General features: G+C 46.8%; 1 protein-coding gene across 8 annotated transcripts in view; it reads left to right on the top strand.

Annotated features, from left to right (window-relative positions):
* Nucleotides 1–18,186, top strand: part of LOC136853433 (glutamate receptor ionotropic, delta-1-like) — a 276,672-nt gene that overhangs the window by 239,531 nt on the left and 18,955 nt on the right. For all 8 annotated transcript variants that reach the window (XM_067128997.1, XM_067129000.1, XM_067128993.1 and 5 more), the window contains one exon: nucleotides 2,128–2,312. In XM_067128997.1, coding sequence (XP_066985098.1) covers nucleotides 2,128–2,312 — 185 coding nt within the window. The remainder of the gene's footprint in view (nucleotides 1–2,127; nucleotides 2,313–18,186) is intronic.

Here is an 18,186-nt window from a genome sequence, read left to right as displayed (position 1 = left end):
AGTCAATGTCTATTTTTCACCCATGGCAAGGGCAATTGTGTTCAAGCTTTGTCGATTCATAGAGGCACTCCCTGACCACAAAGCCCCCACTGTAGTAGGGACAATCCATAAGCCCCGTACACACTATGCATCATGATGCGCGCAGTGTTGAATGGATGTGTTGGAAAATTACTTTTTCAACATGATGCTGCATCACGAACGACTTGATAAGCCAGACCGATTTCACATAGCTGCGCAGTGTTGCACCGACAGTCAGAGTGGGAGGACATCCACTCAGCTCCAGTGCCAATGGCCCACTCACCACTACCTGCCAAACCTCTTGCATGGACAAGGAGGAACAGTACATTTTTTTGAATTGCTGAAGGAGCATCCATCTGTTTGAAACATCAAGTGCAAGCAGTACAAGAGAAATTTTTAGAATGCAGGGATTGGCATTCTAGTGTAATTTTCAAAGTCTGTTGGATTTTCGACTTGTAGCTCCAAAAATATTTCATTGAAGCTTCCCTTCAGAGGTCGCCGAGAAAGCCATTGCTTACACCACACGGTTCTACGTTTCTTCCTCAAAAGTTTCTTTTTTGCAGCGCACAGAGCAACTACACCCTACAGTAGAGTCTCCTGGCAAAGTACATCATCGGCAGACATCCTGGCGGTATGAAAGCTGAACTGCAATTGAACAGCTTGCGCGCGAGAACAAGTGAGCAGTGTTGCAGTACAGTTTGGCCGCTAGTCATTTTAATTCAACACCACTACTGCATCACGTGGCTGATACATGATGCATAGTGTGTACGGGGCTTTACACTACTGGTCATGTCCCTACGGGTCGAGATGAGCAATGACCAAGAGTCAGTGTCTTCCTGCTCTTCTTCTCTCCCCAGGTAAGGCTACAACAGCTATTACCACAATGCTAGCTTTTCTTTTCTATTTCAAATGCATTTCTTTATAATGTTTTTTGAGTAGCACATGTCCATTCTTCCCACCTCCTATCAATGTGGGATTCAGCTATGTACAGGTAGTCCCCCGGTTATTGGCAGGGTTCCGTTTCTGAGGGTGTGATGATAACCGAAAATCAGCGATTTCTGCTGTTTTTTTTTGGTGATTTTCGGGGGTTATCGGCGCCGAAAAGCGCTGATTTTCGGTTATCGGTGCCTCTGTTAGGTATGTATTGACGCCAATACCCAATTATCAGCGCCGATAAGTGGACATCGGCAATTTTCGGCGCCGAATATTGCCGATTTTTGTCGCTAGACAAGCGCCATAAAACCGGATCGCTGTTAACCGGGGACTGCCTGTAATTACTTGTTAAGTGTCTTATATAAAAATTACATTTTTATAATATAAGGTTTTATATATACTTAACCAAGTAATTACATGAACAGAGCCCGTCCCTCCTTCCCACACATGGACATAGAGCATAAACGAACTGAGCTCTTTAGCTACGTTGTATCTATTCTTCCCCGAAAGTGGGGGAGGACTTACCTGCACCAAAACAAAAGAGCGCTACCGTGAATTTTCAAATCTTAGGTAAAGTAGAAGAAACTATAGCTATGTAATTACTTGGTAACTATATATAAAACCTTATTTTATTATAAAAATGCCAGGTTTTTTCTCCAGACTTATCACATGCTTTAAAATCCGTATGTTATGCTATGCATATTTCTTTTTAAATAAGTGGATCAAGTTTATACACTCCTTGCTGATCATTATTATCTCAAACATGAACAAAAACTGCACTGTTATCTTGTGCATAACTTTTGCATTTTAGGCTGTTCAATTCAATTTTGCAGTGATTTACCAGTTAAAATATACAGTATAGTACTTAAATGCAGGATAGTCAGGATTACAGTGTATACTATTTCATTTTTCTTTACCGTGTTTTGCATGTAAACATCGGATGATCTTGTGAGTTATATGTATACATATAATGTACTGCTGTATGTACTGTACTTAAATAAGCTGAAAGTTATGGAAGTGACACTTTGCATGGTGGAAAATGAATACAGTGCTGTACTGTATTGCCCTCTAGACAAAACCCGGTTATGATTTAACCAAAATGTTATTGTGCATAGGGGTACTGTATTGATTATATTGGATCAAAACATGAAAAAATTACTGAAATGTTTGTTCCAGGAAATGTGTGGCTATGTCTTCTTGCTTGCATTGTGGGATGGGGCTTGAGCTTGTGGTTATTTCAGAAGGCCAGATCTCAGTTTTCTGGGAAACCTGCTTTGACTCTGAATCGGGCTATCTTCTTTAGCTGGGTTGTGATTCTGCAAGTTCCTCTCTCAAGACAACCAGCAGACTTCATTAGCCAGGTTAGCTTAGTTATGTCCACATAATGTATATAAATATTTATACAAATATATTACGTAGAATGCATGTATTTATAAATAGTACATATTTAGCGGGAACAAATCAGCAAAAATGCAAGTGATAAGGCAATTATATTTATTCAAGTAAATTAAGAACCTCAGTGTAAATAACAAAAACATATTAGCCATTAAGATGTTTTTATACCTGGTTTGGTCAAGGTAGTAGTTTTACTTGGCAAACCATCACTGTTACATACTGTACATCATGTCAGGTGGCTTTACAGAAAAATCGAGACAATAGTTGCTTGCATTCATCTGTTTTAACTATTGAATCTTTGATGAGCCCATGCTCATAAAAACTCGAGAAAATTAGCTACTTCATATACCTGCAAGGTGACTCACCAGCAGTGCATCAGATCCTTTTGTGTACTCCACCTCAATCTCATAAACATTCTCTCACTTAGATCTCATAGCATTTCTGTCCCAGAACATCTTTCAAATAGTAAATCTAGCACTTTCCAGGCCTTAACCTCCTCTGTCCTACCAACACTTCCAAATGTTGAACTCGCTTCACTAATCTCAAGATCAAACTGCCTGAAAACATTCTGGTTAGTGTTTTTATCTATGCCAACCTGCCCCTACTTAATTGTACATTCATACATTTCAGACTTTCACACCAAACAAACAATAATATTCACCTTAGTGTACTTTAAACTTTTTATTTCTGTTAAATTCAACATCCATGTTGTACTTCTGTAAAGGAGAGTTACCTTGATAATCCTTTCATAAATATGGGCTTCATAGACATGCATCCCTTACAGATGTTTTTCATAAACCCAAGTACCTTTGTTGCTTCACCTGTTTTTTATTTTGTTCTTGTAGTTCTACAGTATAAAGTTTCCTCAAAAATTCCCATAGAAATCAACTGAATCCAGTCTTCCACTGTTAATATTAACATTCATTACCATCTTGCTATTTTCCATTTACAGTACTGTTCATATTTTTTCATTAGTCTCCGCTGTTCTCTTCATTATCTACTGGTAAAATTATCTTCTGCTAACAACCACCTCATAATTCATCCACATTTTTTATCCATAACTTTCTCTTGACTTCTGTGAAAATATTAAAAACCACAACTTTCTCTTGACTTCTGTGAAAATATTAAAAACCACAACATAACATATTCTTTTGTCTGACCAAGTTTTGCAACCAACCAGCCACTTTTTTATCCATTTGCTTTAATACATTCTTTGATTTAATCATGAAAACTGTCTGTGTTTTCAACTCATTATCATCTACATACACACACCCCTAACACTCTCTACATTGCATTGCTACCAATTCTATCATAAGCAATTTTATATGCGTACAGCACAGTACTCTGTATAGAACACCCAATCTTTACTCTTAAATTTCCACACAACTATTTCATAAGAATTTCCTGAAAAATCTCAATTTCACCTCTTATCTGCCTTACATTCATAAAACAGGTTTTGACATAGGAAAAACCTATATTTGGTAGCCGCTGTGAGTCCTCAAGCTTCCCTCTCACTGTTCCCCTAGGGCTCCATAAGAATACAAAGAATTCTCTTACAGTTAATGTCAGCCAGAATAGTGCTTGTTGGCACAGTGATAGAATATAAAGGACTCAGGGCAGGAAGGCGCTATCTCTTGTCCTACAATGACTGCCTCGGGTTTCACTATGCCTCAACCGCACAGATGTGACAAGAACATAAGCCAGCGGCCATTTTCATTACATGCCATGTCTCTGCAAGGTAAATGTTGACCCCAGTTCCATGCCTTTTCATCAAGGAAAGTGGGTGGGTTTGAGGACCCACAGCAGCTACCAAAAATAGGTTTTTCCTACGTCAAAACCTGATTTTTTATGGTGTAGCCACTGTTTGTCCTCAAAGGAGCTTCAAAAGAAATTGACAGGTGACAAAATGGCCAAGCTCCTAAAAAATGAATACCAACAACCCAGATAAATTTTTGGTTTGAGGTATAGTGACAGGTCATTAACCATTTTCTTTATTCTGGATACCCTTAGGGTTTGGCAATAAAGAAACAGCACACCAACCAATATACAGTATATGTTGTTCTTTGTGGTGCGAAGATGATTTACCTAATATGCCGGGTTGGGGTGTGGGATTGTTGCGCCATCCCCAGTAATATCTTGGCATGACCACCACTCTCATGGCAATGGAGTTTCAGGAATTTTTTATTCAGGGTAAAGTCACAGGTTATCAACCGTTTTCTCTATTCTGGGTACCCCATTCGGGTCTGGCAATAAGGAACAGGAGACACACGAACTATAAATATACAGTATTATCCATTGTGGCTCTACAGCGACTTACCTAATTAAGTTGGGTCTGGCTGCTGGATTATTGCGCTTTCACCTGTTCAGGAATACTGCCTCTAATAACCACTCTGTACACTCGAAGACTTCTTCAAAGGAATCATTTAAGAAGAAAGTTAACAATGCACAGTACTGTACTCACCTTTTGGATGCCATGCAACTTAGGAAAGGAGTGAGGGTCTGCCTGTTGAATGAGGGTCACTAAAATAATTCTCAGCCCATGTAGAGAGAGTGGTTTATTTGTGCTAAGGTGTAGGAAAAATAGGACCATCTGGGTTCTTTGCCGTGACATCTGTGTAAACATTAAGTGCTTAACCAGGCATAATATTTTATATGAAGTACCGAGTTCCTTCATCAGAAAAGGGATTTTCCCTTTAAAAAGGTGCTAATTTCTATTTGTTCTGGTCCTTTATATTAGGAATTACTTTCAGTGTAGGCTGGAAACAGCCGTTAAACTCTTGAGCAAGGTGGTTAGGCAGTAACTACCGCCAGGTAGGCGGGGATACCCGCCTGCCTGGATGTAAACATTCCAGTTTGCTTTCGGCCGCCATGCGTTGCAGACGTGGTTTCGGATCTCTCCACCTGACTGTCGTTAAGCTCTTATTATCCTGGTGGGATCTTAATGTATTTTTTGTATATATTACGTGTGTTTGATAATTTTATTAATACGAACCCACGATTTTTGATAACCTTGCATAGCTGTTGTTCCCCTGCACTGTCTTGGGTTTGACGGCCAAGGGCGTATTTAAAGGAGTGTAACCGAGTTGTTGTGCTTCTCTTCCAGTAGCCCTTTATTTAGATACTGAAGACGTTCCCCTGTACGTTCGGAGATATTAGATTGGGACATAATATCTTCTCTCCCCTACATTGATCGGGACGTAAGAGTTTGCTTCCCTTCTTGGGCTCCCGCCTACTGTGTACAAGGGCATGACTACTTCCTTCCTACTTGTGCTGAGTGTTGTTTTCGCTGCCTGCGCTGGGAGAGTTGCGGGGCGGGTGAGAGGTTGCAGGCATCGTCTGTAAGTTACACTTCCACGGCGCCCTTGGTGGCCTCCCCTCCATACTTTTCTCTCCCCGTAGGTTCTTCCTTATCTCTCCTTCGGTAGCAATCTCTCTCCTTCACCCTCTTGAAGACGGAGAGGAGGCGGTTGGGGGACCTCTTCTTGGGTACCTCCTCTCACTGTGTAGGGCAGTTCCCCTCATAGTGAGAGGAGTTTCCCTCTGTAATCATCTTTGCTTTTTCTTTCAGGTTGACAGTGAGCATCACAGACACAGCAATAGTTGGCTGGATGTCTCGGGGGATATCTCGCATGAAGGAGTCCCGACGTTTATTTAGTGTTGCATCGGGACATAGTTCCACGTCGGGATCGTTTCGACTCTGTTCCCGCTGATGTGGATCGATCGCTGTCATTGCTGGCCTTCATGTATGCTGTGGCATATCTGTGGTCCATCTGCTCCTGCTGTTCCCTGTGTTACGCTCCTGTTAACTCGACAACAGTCTCTGGGCGGCTCTTCCTTGTCTCCTGCCGCAGCTGTTCTGATTGTTCCTGTCGCTGCTGGTGACTTTCATGTGACATTCCTGGCCATTGCAGTAGCTCCTGCCTTCCGAACCGCTTCCTTAGCTCCTGCATCGGCTGTCCCGATTGTGCCTGCTGCTTCTCCTGGTGGTCGTGCCTGGGGCCGCTTCCGTTGTGTTCCTGCCAACTGCCCTGGAGGTTACAATATCTGCCATCCTGTAGAAGATGTCGGCATGAAGGTGAAGGAAGTTGGCTTCTGGAAGTGACGTTCCTGGCCGTTGCAGTAGCTCCTGCCTTCCGAACCGCTGCCATAGCTCTTGTATCGGCTGTCCTGATCATGCCTGCCACTTCTCCTGGCGGTCGTGCCTGGGGCCGCATCCGTTGTGTTCCTGCCAGCTGCCCCAGAGGTTACAATGTCCGCCATCCTGTTGAAGATGTCAGTGTGAAAGTGAAGGAAGTCGCCCTGTGGAAGGTGACGTTCCTTGCCATTGCAGTAGCTCCCGCCTTCCGAACCGCTGCCATAGCTCCTGCATCAGCTGTCCTGATCATGCCTGCTGCTTCTCCTGGTGGTCGTGTCCTGGGCCGCTTCCATTGTGTTCCTGCCTGACTGCCCCGGAGGTTACCATGTTTCGTGTCCACCATCCTGTAGAAGATGTCGAAGTGGAGGTGAAGGAAGTCTCCCTGTAGCAGTAGCCACCGCCTTCATCTTATCTTCGATTTCGTCTTATGCTGCCTCTTCCCTTCCTCTCCCGAGGTCGAAGGGGGTCCCGGGAATCGGACAGACCTCCGTCGGCCGAAGGAGAGGAGGGCTGCTTCTTCCTCTTGATGCCCTTGGATGTCTGGGGACTGCCTCCTTCTGAGGAGGCAGTGGGTCTCTCGTTGGTTCTTTCCAACCTTCAGGTTAGGAAACCGATTTGCATACCCCTGGGTTTTGTGTTTTGAGTTCGGAAAACTAGCAATAGTTCAGGGCAGACGAGTTCCGCCCTGTCCAGTTCTGAATTTTTTCGCACGATCAGCTCGGCCCCTGGTCGCGCTTACGAGACTGGCTCAGCTTCCTTGCCCCACCCAGCCCTTGGTCGCGCTTGCAAGATTGGCTCGGCTCGCCCCACCTGCCTCCCAGTCTGGATCACATTCGCGTGATCGGCTCAGCTTGGTGTGGCATGGCTCGGCCCCACCCAGTTTTTCCGAATCGGGTTCTCGGCTCTGTTCAAGTAAACTTTTTGCTCTTCCCAGGAAAGCAATTTGCCATGACACAAGCGCTCTTCTTCCCCCATGTATTGGTAATCTCCTTCGGTTGATTGTCGCTCACGGTCCGCCTCTCCTGTTGGTCTTACTGGCAGGACAGGTAGGGGTACTCTTTCTCCTCACCTGTTCTCTTTTCCTCTCAGTTCTTCCGAGAGGCACGAGACGGAAAGAGAGCTCTTCGGAGTTCAGCTTCCAGGCGTGCTTTGGGTGTCGGTCCCCTGATTGTCTCGTAGTACAACCAGGTAGCCGAGGAGGGTTTCATGGGATCTGTCAAGGCTCCCTCCAAGGGGAGAGGTACAGGAGTTTCATGCTTTGGAAGCAGCGAGGGTCTTCCTCTTCAAGTTGCGATCGCCCTCGTTTTTTCGGAGAACTTTCACGCCGATTTTTCAGCGCTAGGATCCCTGGGACAGGACTGTGACTCCCCCAACGAATAATCTTCATCACTCGCAAGCCTTGCAGTTCCCGAGGGGCCGAGAGTGTCAGGGGCCGCCGCGGTCCTTGCTTCCGAGAGCATTCTCGACCAGATGAACTCTTTTCTTCGGAGAAGGAGTTCATTCAGGTCGAGACACCAAGCTTCTACCCTTCCTTGACAGAATACGAATTCTTGCCTCAGAGGGTCTGGCTGACTACAGCTCTGTGGGCAATTCTGGTGCTAAGGAGGAGGACTTTGTCCTAATTCGGATCTCCGGTTTCTTAAGTCCCGAGTTGGCTTGACCCTTATGAACGAACCTTACTTGGTTCTGCCTTTCTCTTGCAGAGATTTGCCAGATACCTCGGTAATCAAGGTTCGTACTAGGGCACTGCCTTGTCCTTTGGACAATAGCCAAGACCTTGGGGTCTTAGTCATCTCAACTCAACCTTGAGGTCAACTCAGCCCCCCCTCAACTCCTAAGAAGTCCCAGGCTTCGATAGAAGATTGCGGAACATAGCCTCTCCTACCCTTCTAGGAAAGTGCGCATAACTGTCTCTTTCCATCCTCTTTCCCATAAGGGAGGAGGGAAGAAGGGAAGAGAGAAAGAAGTATCGACTGGGAAGAAGTTCTCCTACTGCAGATTCCTGGATGAAATGGTACTTATCAAGTCTCTGGAGCTGGCAGCGACATTGCCAAGACCTGGGAATGGATTCCCTCAGGAGAAGTATCTACAATTCTTTTCATCCCGCTTCCTCTCCCGTGCTCCCGATTCGGGAAATGCCAGCCTGGCTAGAGCTAATTGTCTCAGTATCCTGTCATCGTGCAGAAGCTTCCCCATGGCGGAGAATGGATGTCTGCTTCCATTCCTCCATCCTTCTTTCCTCTTCGAAGAAAGGAGTTAGGCAAATGCTTGATTGAAGGAACCTTCAAATATGCTTGCATATTCCCCTCACATCGTGTGTCTACTTACGAATTCACCGATCGAGGAATAGGCGCACACCTGTAAGACTTTGTCTTGAAGGTGTGGGACCAAGACGATTAGTGCCTTCTCATCACCATCCTGGGCTCAAGGCAGCCTTCTGGCCTTCCAAGAATTCGGGATGAGTTTTGCGACACTCAGTGGTTCGTTGAACAACAATCCACAGTGGTGGCATTTGTCGACAAACAAGAGGGAATCATTTTTTCCTCCTGTTTCATCTGTCGACATTTGCAGGTACTCAAGTGTTCTATAGCACGCTCGACATCTCAATTAGCCAGATGCATCCCCAGTGGGGATGTATTGGCAGGCGAGCTTGGCCTCGGGTTCAAGTGATCGGGACGGATCACTCGAAGATTCGCGAAGAGATTGCTCGACTGAAAAATCCATACCGTCTTTCTGTTGCCTCCCTGCACAATTCGGTAGTTTTTTCTTGCTCCTTCATACCAGACCCAGGGGCCGCTGCGGCAAGGCATGCTGTCTTTCTGAGAAACTTGATATCTACATTTTTCCCTCTGTATTTGTTTGTTTTGCTAGGGGTTCTCAAGCATTGCTCACCCTGAGTTACAGACAAATGCCGGAAGACTTCGCCTCTCGCCCAACCTGATAGCCGAGGCATCGAGAAGCATTCTGCTTGACCCAACCTCCTGTAGCAGCTACACAAGAAGCTTTTCTTCAGGCAGTACATCCCGGTGTGTTCGGGACTGGGAGACCTTCCAGCTTCCCTTGCAAGCATAGGCTTTCTTGCCAATTAGCAGCAGCTATAGCTGCATATCTCTTGAAGTCCTTTGCAACACTCCCAGGGACTGGAGCCGTCTTCACTGGTGGGTGTTGTTGCGGAACTCCTTCTCGGGTCAGAGTCGCTCTTCAAGTCTGGACTTCCTCGTCTTCTCTGCCGAGGGTTGCTTCTTTCCCTTTCATTTGTGAAGAATTTAGGCCCTTGCGACCTAGTCTTCTATCTGAAGTAGCTTTCTTCTCCTTAGTCAAGATTTAGCTACGGATGAGAAGCTTCTTCGGTCTTGCTGTCCCAGGGAACTGTTCCCTGGGTGGCATGTGACTTTTGTTTAGGGTTCCTGTCCCATGCTGCACGCGCCCTTACAGGAGTCGTCGGATAGAGATGTGCCCTTGTAGGACCATCTCTCATCTTGCTCTGGCCTTGGCATAGAAGATGGAAGAACAGGTGAAGAGGATCAACACCTCGATTCCTTCTTGGATGTCGTAGGTATTGATCCCCTTCACCTGTTCTTCCATCTTCTACGCCAAGGCTGGAGAAAGATGAGAGATGGTCCTACAAGGGCACATCTCTATCTGACGAATCTCATAAGGGCGCGTGCAGCATGGGACAGGAACCCTAAACTAGAGTCACATGCCACCCAGGGAACAGTTCCCTGGGACAGCAAGACCGAAGAAGCTTCTCATCCGTAGCTAAATCTTGACTGAGGAGAAGGCTACTTGAGATAGAAGACTATTGTTGGGTTCAAGTCATCCTTGTTCCCCTCCTCCGTGGAGTTTGTATTGATGACCCAGATCATTCGTTACTTTGTCCTTTAGGGAGCTGTGATACTTCCTGAAGAGGCTGGACACTTCCAACCTGGATGTTGTTGACATTTTTGCTAGTACTCTCTCTCTCCCAAGGAAGAAGTGTCTAAGGACACATCTTCCTCCTGGCTTCATGAAGCGATCGAAGGAGGTACTCGGCAGCTAACGACGACGATACCGGTACCTTCCACCCGAGAGCTCACAAAGTCAATGGCTTGGTCCATCCCTCGCATTCTGGAAGTTTCTGTCGGGCTGGAAGCTAGACGCGGTCTCATAGACCACATTCTTGTCTTCCTATGGTCTTGCCCACAGGCCCTTGGAACCTTTTTTCCTTGACCCTGTGGTGGCTGCTCAACAAGTTGTGTTTTCTTACCCGGCTCCTTCAAGAGGACGAGTAGCATCTTGCCTAAGGTGTTGGTTCTGGAAGTGAGAAGGATACCGAGTGACTGGCCTCTCTTCCTCCTCCTTCCCCGTCCTTCTACTTCTCCTCCTCCGGGACGAGAATAGGACTCGAATCAACACGTGCTGGACCTGGCGCTGATGTGGTAAGACTACACATCGGGAAGGAGATTCTGGCAATAAGGGAAACCCTATCTCAGCTTTTCCTTACTGCCTCCAACTCTAAGATTCTTCCAGCCTATTTTGTATGAGTCACGTTTCCTCACTCGTGAAAAGTTCCAGTATCTGACATTTGATCTTGCAGTTCCTACACTCCGATCAATATGTCAGGGGTTCAACCAGGAGGAGTAGTCCAAGTGTGCAGAACTCCAGTCAGTTCAGGAGACTCACTCAGATTCCTCCCTCCAACCAGTGAGTCTTCTTAATGTAAAGGACCGACAGTTTGTATATCGTGTTGGAACAAATCACAATTTTTGAAAGTAAATTGTATTTTTCCTAACTATACAAACCTGAGGTCCTTTACATTGCATATGCCCACCTCATGCCACCCCTCGATCTGAACCTGGACCGAAAGGCAAACTGAATGTTTACATCCAGGCAGGCAGGTACAGTAGAACCCCGGTCCTCGACTGTACTAGAACTCAACATAATCGGATTTCAACACGAAATGTTGAGTAAATTTTGCGTCGGAGCTCAAACAACAAACCAGAATCCGACCCGATGAATCATATGATGTTTGTAGAAAAAGAGTTTCAGGCGGCTGCCGCTAGTTGGCTTTGTTGGTGGCGTTCTTCCCATGCTTATTTAAAAGCATTTAAAGCCCACACATGCTGCTTCTACTGCTGCTGTTTCGGTTTATAAATACTGTATTATTAATTTAATGTGATAATCTGGCTTGTTTTTCAATGTTATCATTATTAACAACAGTTTTCATGTGTACCCGTTGCAGTACATTCTGGTAGTGCCTATAGGCTACCTAGCCTAGCCTGTGGCGCTCGGTCTATCATCGGTAATGCGGCCGCATTGGTCATAGGCCAATTTTTTTTTATACAGTATGCATTTAAAAATGTAAAAAGTGCTTCTGATACAGTAAGTTATTCAACTCTGAACTTATTTAATTGTAATTTGTGTAAAGTTTTGTATAAAAAGGCAAGGTGGTCAGGAATGGATTAATCCATTTTCAGTTATTTCTTATGGGAGAAATTAACTCGGAATTCGACAAAATCGAATCTCAACACTTCTTCTGGAACGAATTAGCGTCGAGGACTGAGGTTCTACTGTACTGTTAAACTCTTGAGCAAGGTGGTGAGGTAGTAACTACCGCCAGGTGGGCGGCTGTTTCCAACCTATGATGAAAGTATTTCCTAATGTAAAGGACCTCAGGTTTGTATAGTTAGGAAAAATACAATTTACTTTCAAAAATTGTGATATTAGAATCAATTCCAAAAGGGTTCCGCCAATGCTGCCTTGCATGCTATGATTGTTGAAATAATAAGGCACTTTACCTCAAAAGATAAAAAAATGTAAAACTGTTTTAACATATTTCAACTGGGCTGTTGAAATAATAAGGCACTTTACCTCAAAAGATAAAAAATGCAGGCTTGGCATGTGCAAGTAGGGGGGGGGGGGCAAAACCAACTTCTGGGAGGGTCACCGGGTGACACGGGGCCTCCCTCAGAAATAGATTTTTCCTTTGTCAAAATCCCTTTTCTGAGTCCAGCCCCGTGTCAGCCGGTGAAATAGTGACAGAGAATCATGCCAAGACTGCAAAACTACAGAAAAAAGTCAAGGTGATCTGAACAAAAAATACAGGCTATGAAAAATAGATTTAATTAAAATATCTCTCCACAGGAAATAAGATTAGTAATAGGTAAGTACATTAATATAACCTTAAGAGTAAAGTACAAAAACAGGCACACAATGTAAATATAGGTGGGGTAAGGTACATCTAATAATATAAAATTACAAGTGAGTAAATATAAACTTATACTTAAGAATAAAGAGAGACATTTACAATATGAGAAATTTATGAGGTACATGGAGCAAAATAAAAACAGCCCAGTACCCCAAAGACAATCCAAATTCACAGCATGTCAACATGCAATCACCAAGAAAGATAATATTAAGGGCAATAATAACATCAGTTATGAGGAGCAAGGCAGTGAGGCATGATTGATCCAGAAGGGCAGGCAGAGAAGTAAATGAGGCAGGCGGGCGGGGGGGAAAGGATAAGGATTAAGGATAATTAAGGTGGGGGAATGACACTCCCCACAGCCACTGCTGAAAATTTTAGGGCTTCGAGTGATTTTAAATAATGGCGTTTAAACACTAGAGGTGATTTCCATCCCGTATATTTGGTAAGTTCAGCAAAACCCATATTATGAAAATAATTAGTGGAGGTAGCTACCGCACGGATATCATGAACCTTAGGGACTGAATCCGGGTTGGCTTGTTTAATAAAATACAGAATTTGCTGTCTTATGGCATTCAATGAAAGAGTTCCACCCTTCTCCCTGATAAAAAGAGGGCCCGCCTTACACTGTGGAGTTCTTAATAGGTAAGACTTTAAGGTATAGACTGGGCATAAGGACTGATCCTGTGGAAGAGGCACCACCTTCCAAGGGGACCACCTGTCCTGAGGGTCTTCATTCTTAGCTAAAAATGTATGATCAGGGGAAAGGAGGACTTCTCCGGACAGGAGGAAATTAACAAAATCATCACCCCTAGTGAGAGCCGATAGCTCTGAAATTCTGGCACCTGAAGCCAAACTAATCAGAAATAAGGTTTTCCTTAACAGATCCATATAAGAGCAATGTGAGTTGTCAATCTCAGATGCCAACTTAGGAACATCATTGAGGAACCACGTAACAGAATGTGGGCGTGTTACGGGTCTCAAACGAGCACATGCTCTAGGGATAGATGAAAAGTAAGAATCTGTAAGGTCAATATTAAAACCATACAAAAATACCTTCTTTAAGGCTGACTTAGCTGTAGTAATAGTGGCCGGAGCAAGGCCTTTTTCAAACAATGATCTAAAGAAGGTAACTGCTAGGTTAGTAGTCATAGTTTGAGCTTCAGATGCCTTCAAAAAGGATGCTAATTTCTTGACTGCTGAATCATATTGTCTGAGAGTAGACTCTCTCTTATCCGATTCTAAAAACAGTGTGTTAACGGGGTCAATGTTTGCTCCCTTTTGAGCAGCGAACTTTACAAAGTCCATAAAACTAGGGCATTCTGAATTTTTAAGGAAGCTGACACAGTCTTGGTTTGTACTACTTGGGTCAATCTGGGATTGGGAATCTGATGACACCGCAACTTGAGTTCCTGAAGCAGAGGGAACCAGTTGCTCTTCGGCCAATAGGGGGCTATCAGAGCCAGTTGACCTTTGAATGACCTGAGTTTGTGCAGTTCTTTCAACAACATGTTTATTGGGGGAAATAAGTAGATCTTCTCCCAATTGTTCCAGTCTATGGTCATTGCGTCCGTGGCATAAGCCTGAGGGTCCAGGTTCGGGGCCACATAACAGGGAAGCTTGTAGTTGCTCTCCGTCGCGAACAGATCCACTTGGAGGCCCGGAACCCGGCGGCAAACCCAATTGAATGATTCTCCGTCCAGAGACCACTCCGTCTCCAACGGAGTGGTTCTGGACAGGGAATCCGCCACCACGTTCCGCACCCCCGCTAGGTGGGTGGCTGACAGATGCCAGCCGTGCTTGTTCGCCAGGGAGAAGATAGCTACCATCACCTGGTTTACGCGACCTGATTTGGAGCTGCCCCTGTTGATGCAATGAACCACCACGGCGCTGTCCAACACCAGCCTGATGTGAATCCGGCGGGGGGGGGGCCGAGTTTCTTTAAAGTTAGAAATACCGCCATAGCTTCCAAGGTGTTTATATGGAACTGTTGAAACATTGTAGACCATGTTCCTTGTACTTTTTGTTTTGGCGAATACCCTCCCCAGCCGCTTAATGAGGCGTCTGTGTGAACTACCAGCGCCGGAGGAGGGAATTGAAGCAGGACTGACTTTGACAGGCCGCTGACTGTGGACCAAGGCCGCAGCCTCGCCTTCAAAATTCGTGGGATGGAAGAGACCTTGTCTCTGAGCCTGACATTGGCTCGTCTCCGCCACACTCTGTTTATGTCTTTTAATTTCGCTTTTAAGAGCAGGTCCGTCACTGAGGCAAATTGAAGGGAGCCGAGGATTCTCTCTTCCGTTTGGACGGCGGGAGGGATAGCGTGTACGAGGACAGATCCCACTGGAGGCCCAGCCACTGAAACCGGGACTCCGGAGTCAAGCGGGACTTCTCTCTGTTCAGCCGGAAGCCTAACGACTCCAGGAACTTGATGACAATGGCCGTAGCCTTCCGGCACTCTTGAACTGTTGGAGCCCAGATTATCCAATCTTCCAGGTACGCTGCTAGGGAGATCCCTCGGGACCGGAGCTGCTGAACTACTGCCTCCGCCAGCTTTGTAAATATCCTGGGGGCTATATTGAGACCGAAGGGCATGACCCTGAAGGAGTAGGCTTGCTTCCCGAGTCTGAAACCCAGGAAGGGAGAGAAGTTCCACGCAACCGGGACGTGATAGTAAGCGTCTGAAAGATCGATAGAGGTGGTGACGGCTCCATGCGAAGTAGAGTCCGTGCCTGAGCTACCGTAAGCATGCGAAATTTGTCGCATTTTATATAAAGATTTAGACGCGACAGATCCAGAATCACTCTTTGCTGACCGGAGTCTTTCTTTGGGACAGTGAACAACCTGCCTTGAAATTTGAGGTGCCTTACTTTCTTTATTGCTCGCTTGTTGAACAGTTCCGTCACATAGTCCTGTAGGACTCTGGAGGGGGTTTGGTAAAACCTGATCAGGGGAGGGGGATCCTTGATCCAGCTCCAACCCAGACCTTTGGACACAATGCTGTGTGCCCAAGGACTGAAGGACCACTGGTCTCTGAACCAGTAAAGGCGACCACCTACCTGACTGGTCTCAGTGGGAGGAAGCGGGTTTGTTTCCTCTGCCACGTCCAGGTTTCCCTCTTGGGGTGGAGCCAGGTTTGCCTCTGTAAGGGGCCCGACCTCTTCCCCCCCTTGCGCTCCTATTAAGGCCGTGAAAGAACCCACGGCCCTCATAGGTAGAGTTGTACGCCGGTGAGGAGACGTTCGAGGGTGCATCAAGGGGTTGGGCTGGTTGGACCAGCACGTATTGTTGGGGATGAGCCTTGGAGGTGGAGGGCTGGGCCACCGCCGAGACCGGGACAGCCTGGACGACCGTCTGATGGTGAGGCCTTTTATGCCGCCTAAAGCGTTTACCAGACTTGGTCTGGGAGCCGCCAGATTCCGGGGTTTTCCGCTTGTAGGCGGAGATACCCCAACGAGAGCGAAGACTCTGGTTGGCTCTGGTAGCCTCGTTCAAAACACTGGCTACGTCATCATCCGGGAAGAGATTTGCGCCCCAGACAGAGTTCTTCATGAGCTTGTTAGGCTCATGACGTATGGTGGCCTCAGCAAAAATGAACTTTCTGCACTCTAATTTCGCCACCATAAAATCATACAGGTCTGACTGAAACCCTGCTAACAGGGATTTAGCCAGAACCTGGAAGAAGGGCTCCTCTGCGCAGGAGACGGCAGTCGCTTCTGTGAGGCAGAGGGAGTTCAAGGACCGGCCTAACCTAGTCCGAGCCTCAAACTCTGCCTTTAGCAAAGCTTCCGGGAGCTTGGGAAGCTGTTCGCTAAATTGCGAAGACGCGCAGTGAGCGTCCAACTTACCCACAGTAAAGGTGGACGGGGCGTCTTTCCAAAACTCCTCACCCCCTGGGAATACCAGGGATGTGGAGTCTGTCTCCCTCAATTGAGGCAAAGGATTACCCTCAAAGCAAGCCCGAGCCGTAGCCAGAGCGACTTTGTTAATGCAGGGAGTGGGCAACTTATCACCTAATGAAAACATAGTGTAGTTGCCCTTGAATGGAGTTAGCTTAGTATTCTCTGCCTGCCACTCCGTAAGAGTGCGCAGGAGAGTAGACTGCGCCTGGTCCCTCGGAAAGATCACTCTCTCTCTAGGGACCTTGTCTGAGCGTACCCAGGCTTCCTCCGTCAGCCTAACGAAGCCTGGGTAAGGGGGCAGGAGATCAGGAGGGAAGAACTCCAACTCCTCCAGACGTCTCGTGCCAAGACCCTCGATTGTCAGAGTGTCTTCGTGCCGAATGGCACGAAGAGCAAAACGCCATGGGTTCCCGACATCGAAGGGAGGGAGATCAGCCGTATCCGGAATCTCATACTGTGGGTCGGCCCCGCCGGAGCGAGCCATACCCGCCAGTATGGTATCGTGGCTGTGAAGCTTTTCCGAGATTTTGGAAAGCTTCGACTCTACCTCCGCCGAGAACCTCTCGAGTAAAGAGTTGGCAAACGCCTCAGGGTCAAAGGCAGGCTGGCGAGGAGGGCTTGGTTTTGGTGCCCTCTTACTCGCGCCTTTGCCCGAGGTTCCTGGTTTGCTCCCGGAGGCTACAGGTACAGAAACCTTAGCCTTCGACGGGGGGAAAGGAGATGCTTTCCTGGAAGACGAGGACTTGAAGCCCTTCGCCTTCCATGAAGTCTTCAGCTTCAACTTGGGGACAGCTGATGGAGCCCTGTCACCCAAGATGGAAGACTTACCAAATCCTGTAAAGGAAGATGCAGAGGATGATGGGGAATCAAAGAGGGCGCCCGCCCCCGCAACCTCACTTACCTCGCTACCTACCACTTGGTCCGGCTCCGTATTCATTGGCTCCAGGTCCAAGTCCAAGGCGGCGACGTCCTCCGAAACTTCTGCATACAAGATGTCTTCTTGGGGTGGCTGGGTCGCGTCCCGGATCTGCTGAATGATGGGGGTGGCCAACTCCGCTGGGACAGCAGCAGCAACCCGGGCGCCGGGGTAAAGCAGGTCTCGCAGGCTTGCGTCGAGGATGTAAGGCTTCCCCGACGGTACGTTCCTTCCGAACCCAGCCACCCAGGCGTGGAGAGATTCCAGAGATTCTTTCTTAGAGGACTCGTCTGCCTGAAAGAGAGCAGGCAATCAGGACTAACATACTGTAATATAAAAGCAATGATTACAATATGAGCACTTATTAGACTGAAGAAACGTGGGGAACGAGAGGCGATATCTTACCGACTCGTCCTGGATGCTACTGCATAAGGCGAAGCAGACCTCACAGCCATCAGGGTGCCAAAAGATGAGATCGTCCAGCCGGACCGCACAACCAGCGTGGGTCCGGCACACCACATGCCCGTAGGGTTGCTGGAGGGTAGCGGTGCACCCTGGCTCCTCACAACGCACAGTCTGTAAGTGTAAAAGTACATGAACCTACCACTCTAAGAAACCTAAAGTAGGTAGGCCCGGGTATTTCAACCTACTACCGGAGGACTCCGGCGGGAAGAAAAACCCTCGTCAGAGACGGGTCCACCAA

Source organism: Macrobrachium rosenbergii, chromosome 27 (genome assembly GCF_040412425.1).
Source record: "Macrobrachium rosenbergii isolate ZJJX-2024 chromosome 27, ASM4041242v1, whole genome shotgun sequence".
NCBI classification, from domain to species: Eukaryota; Metazoa; Arthropoda; class Malacostraca; order Decapoda; family Palaemonidae; genus Macrobrachium; species Macrobrachium rosenbergii.
The sequence above is the reverse complement of the archived record's forward strand: the minus strand, read 5'-3'. Positions and strand labels throughout refer to the sequence as shown.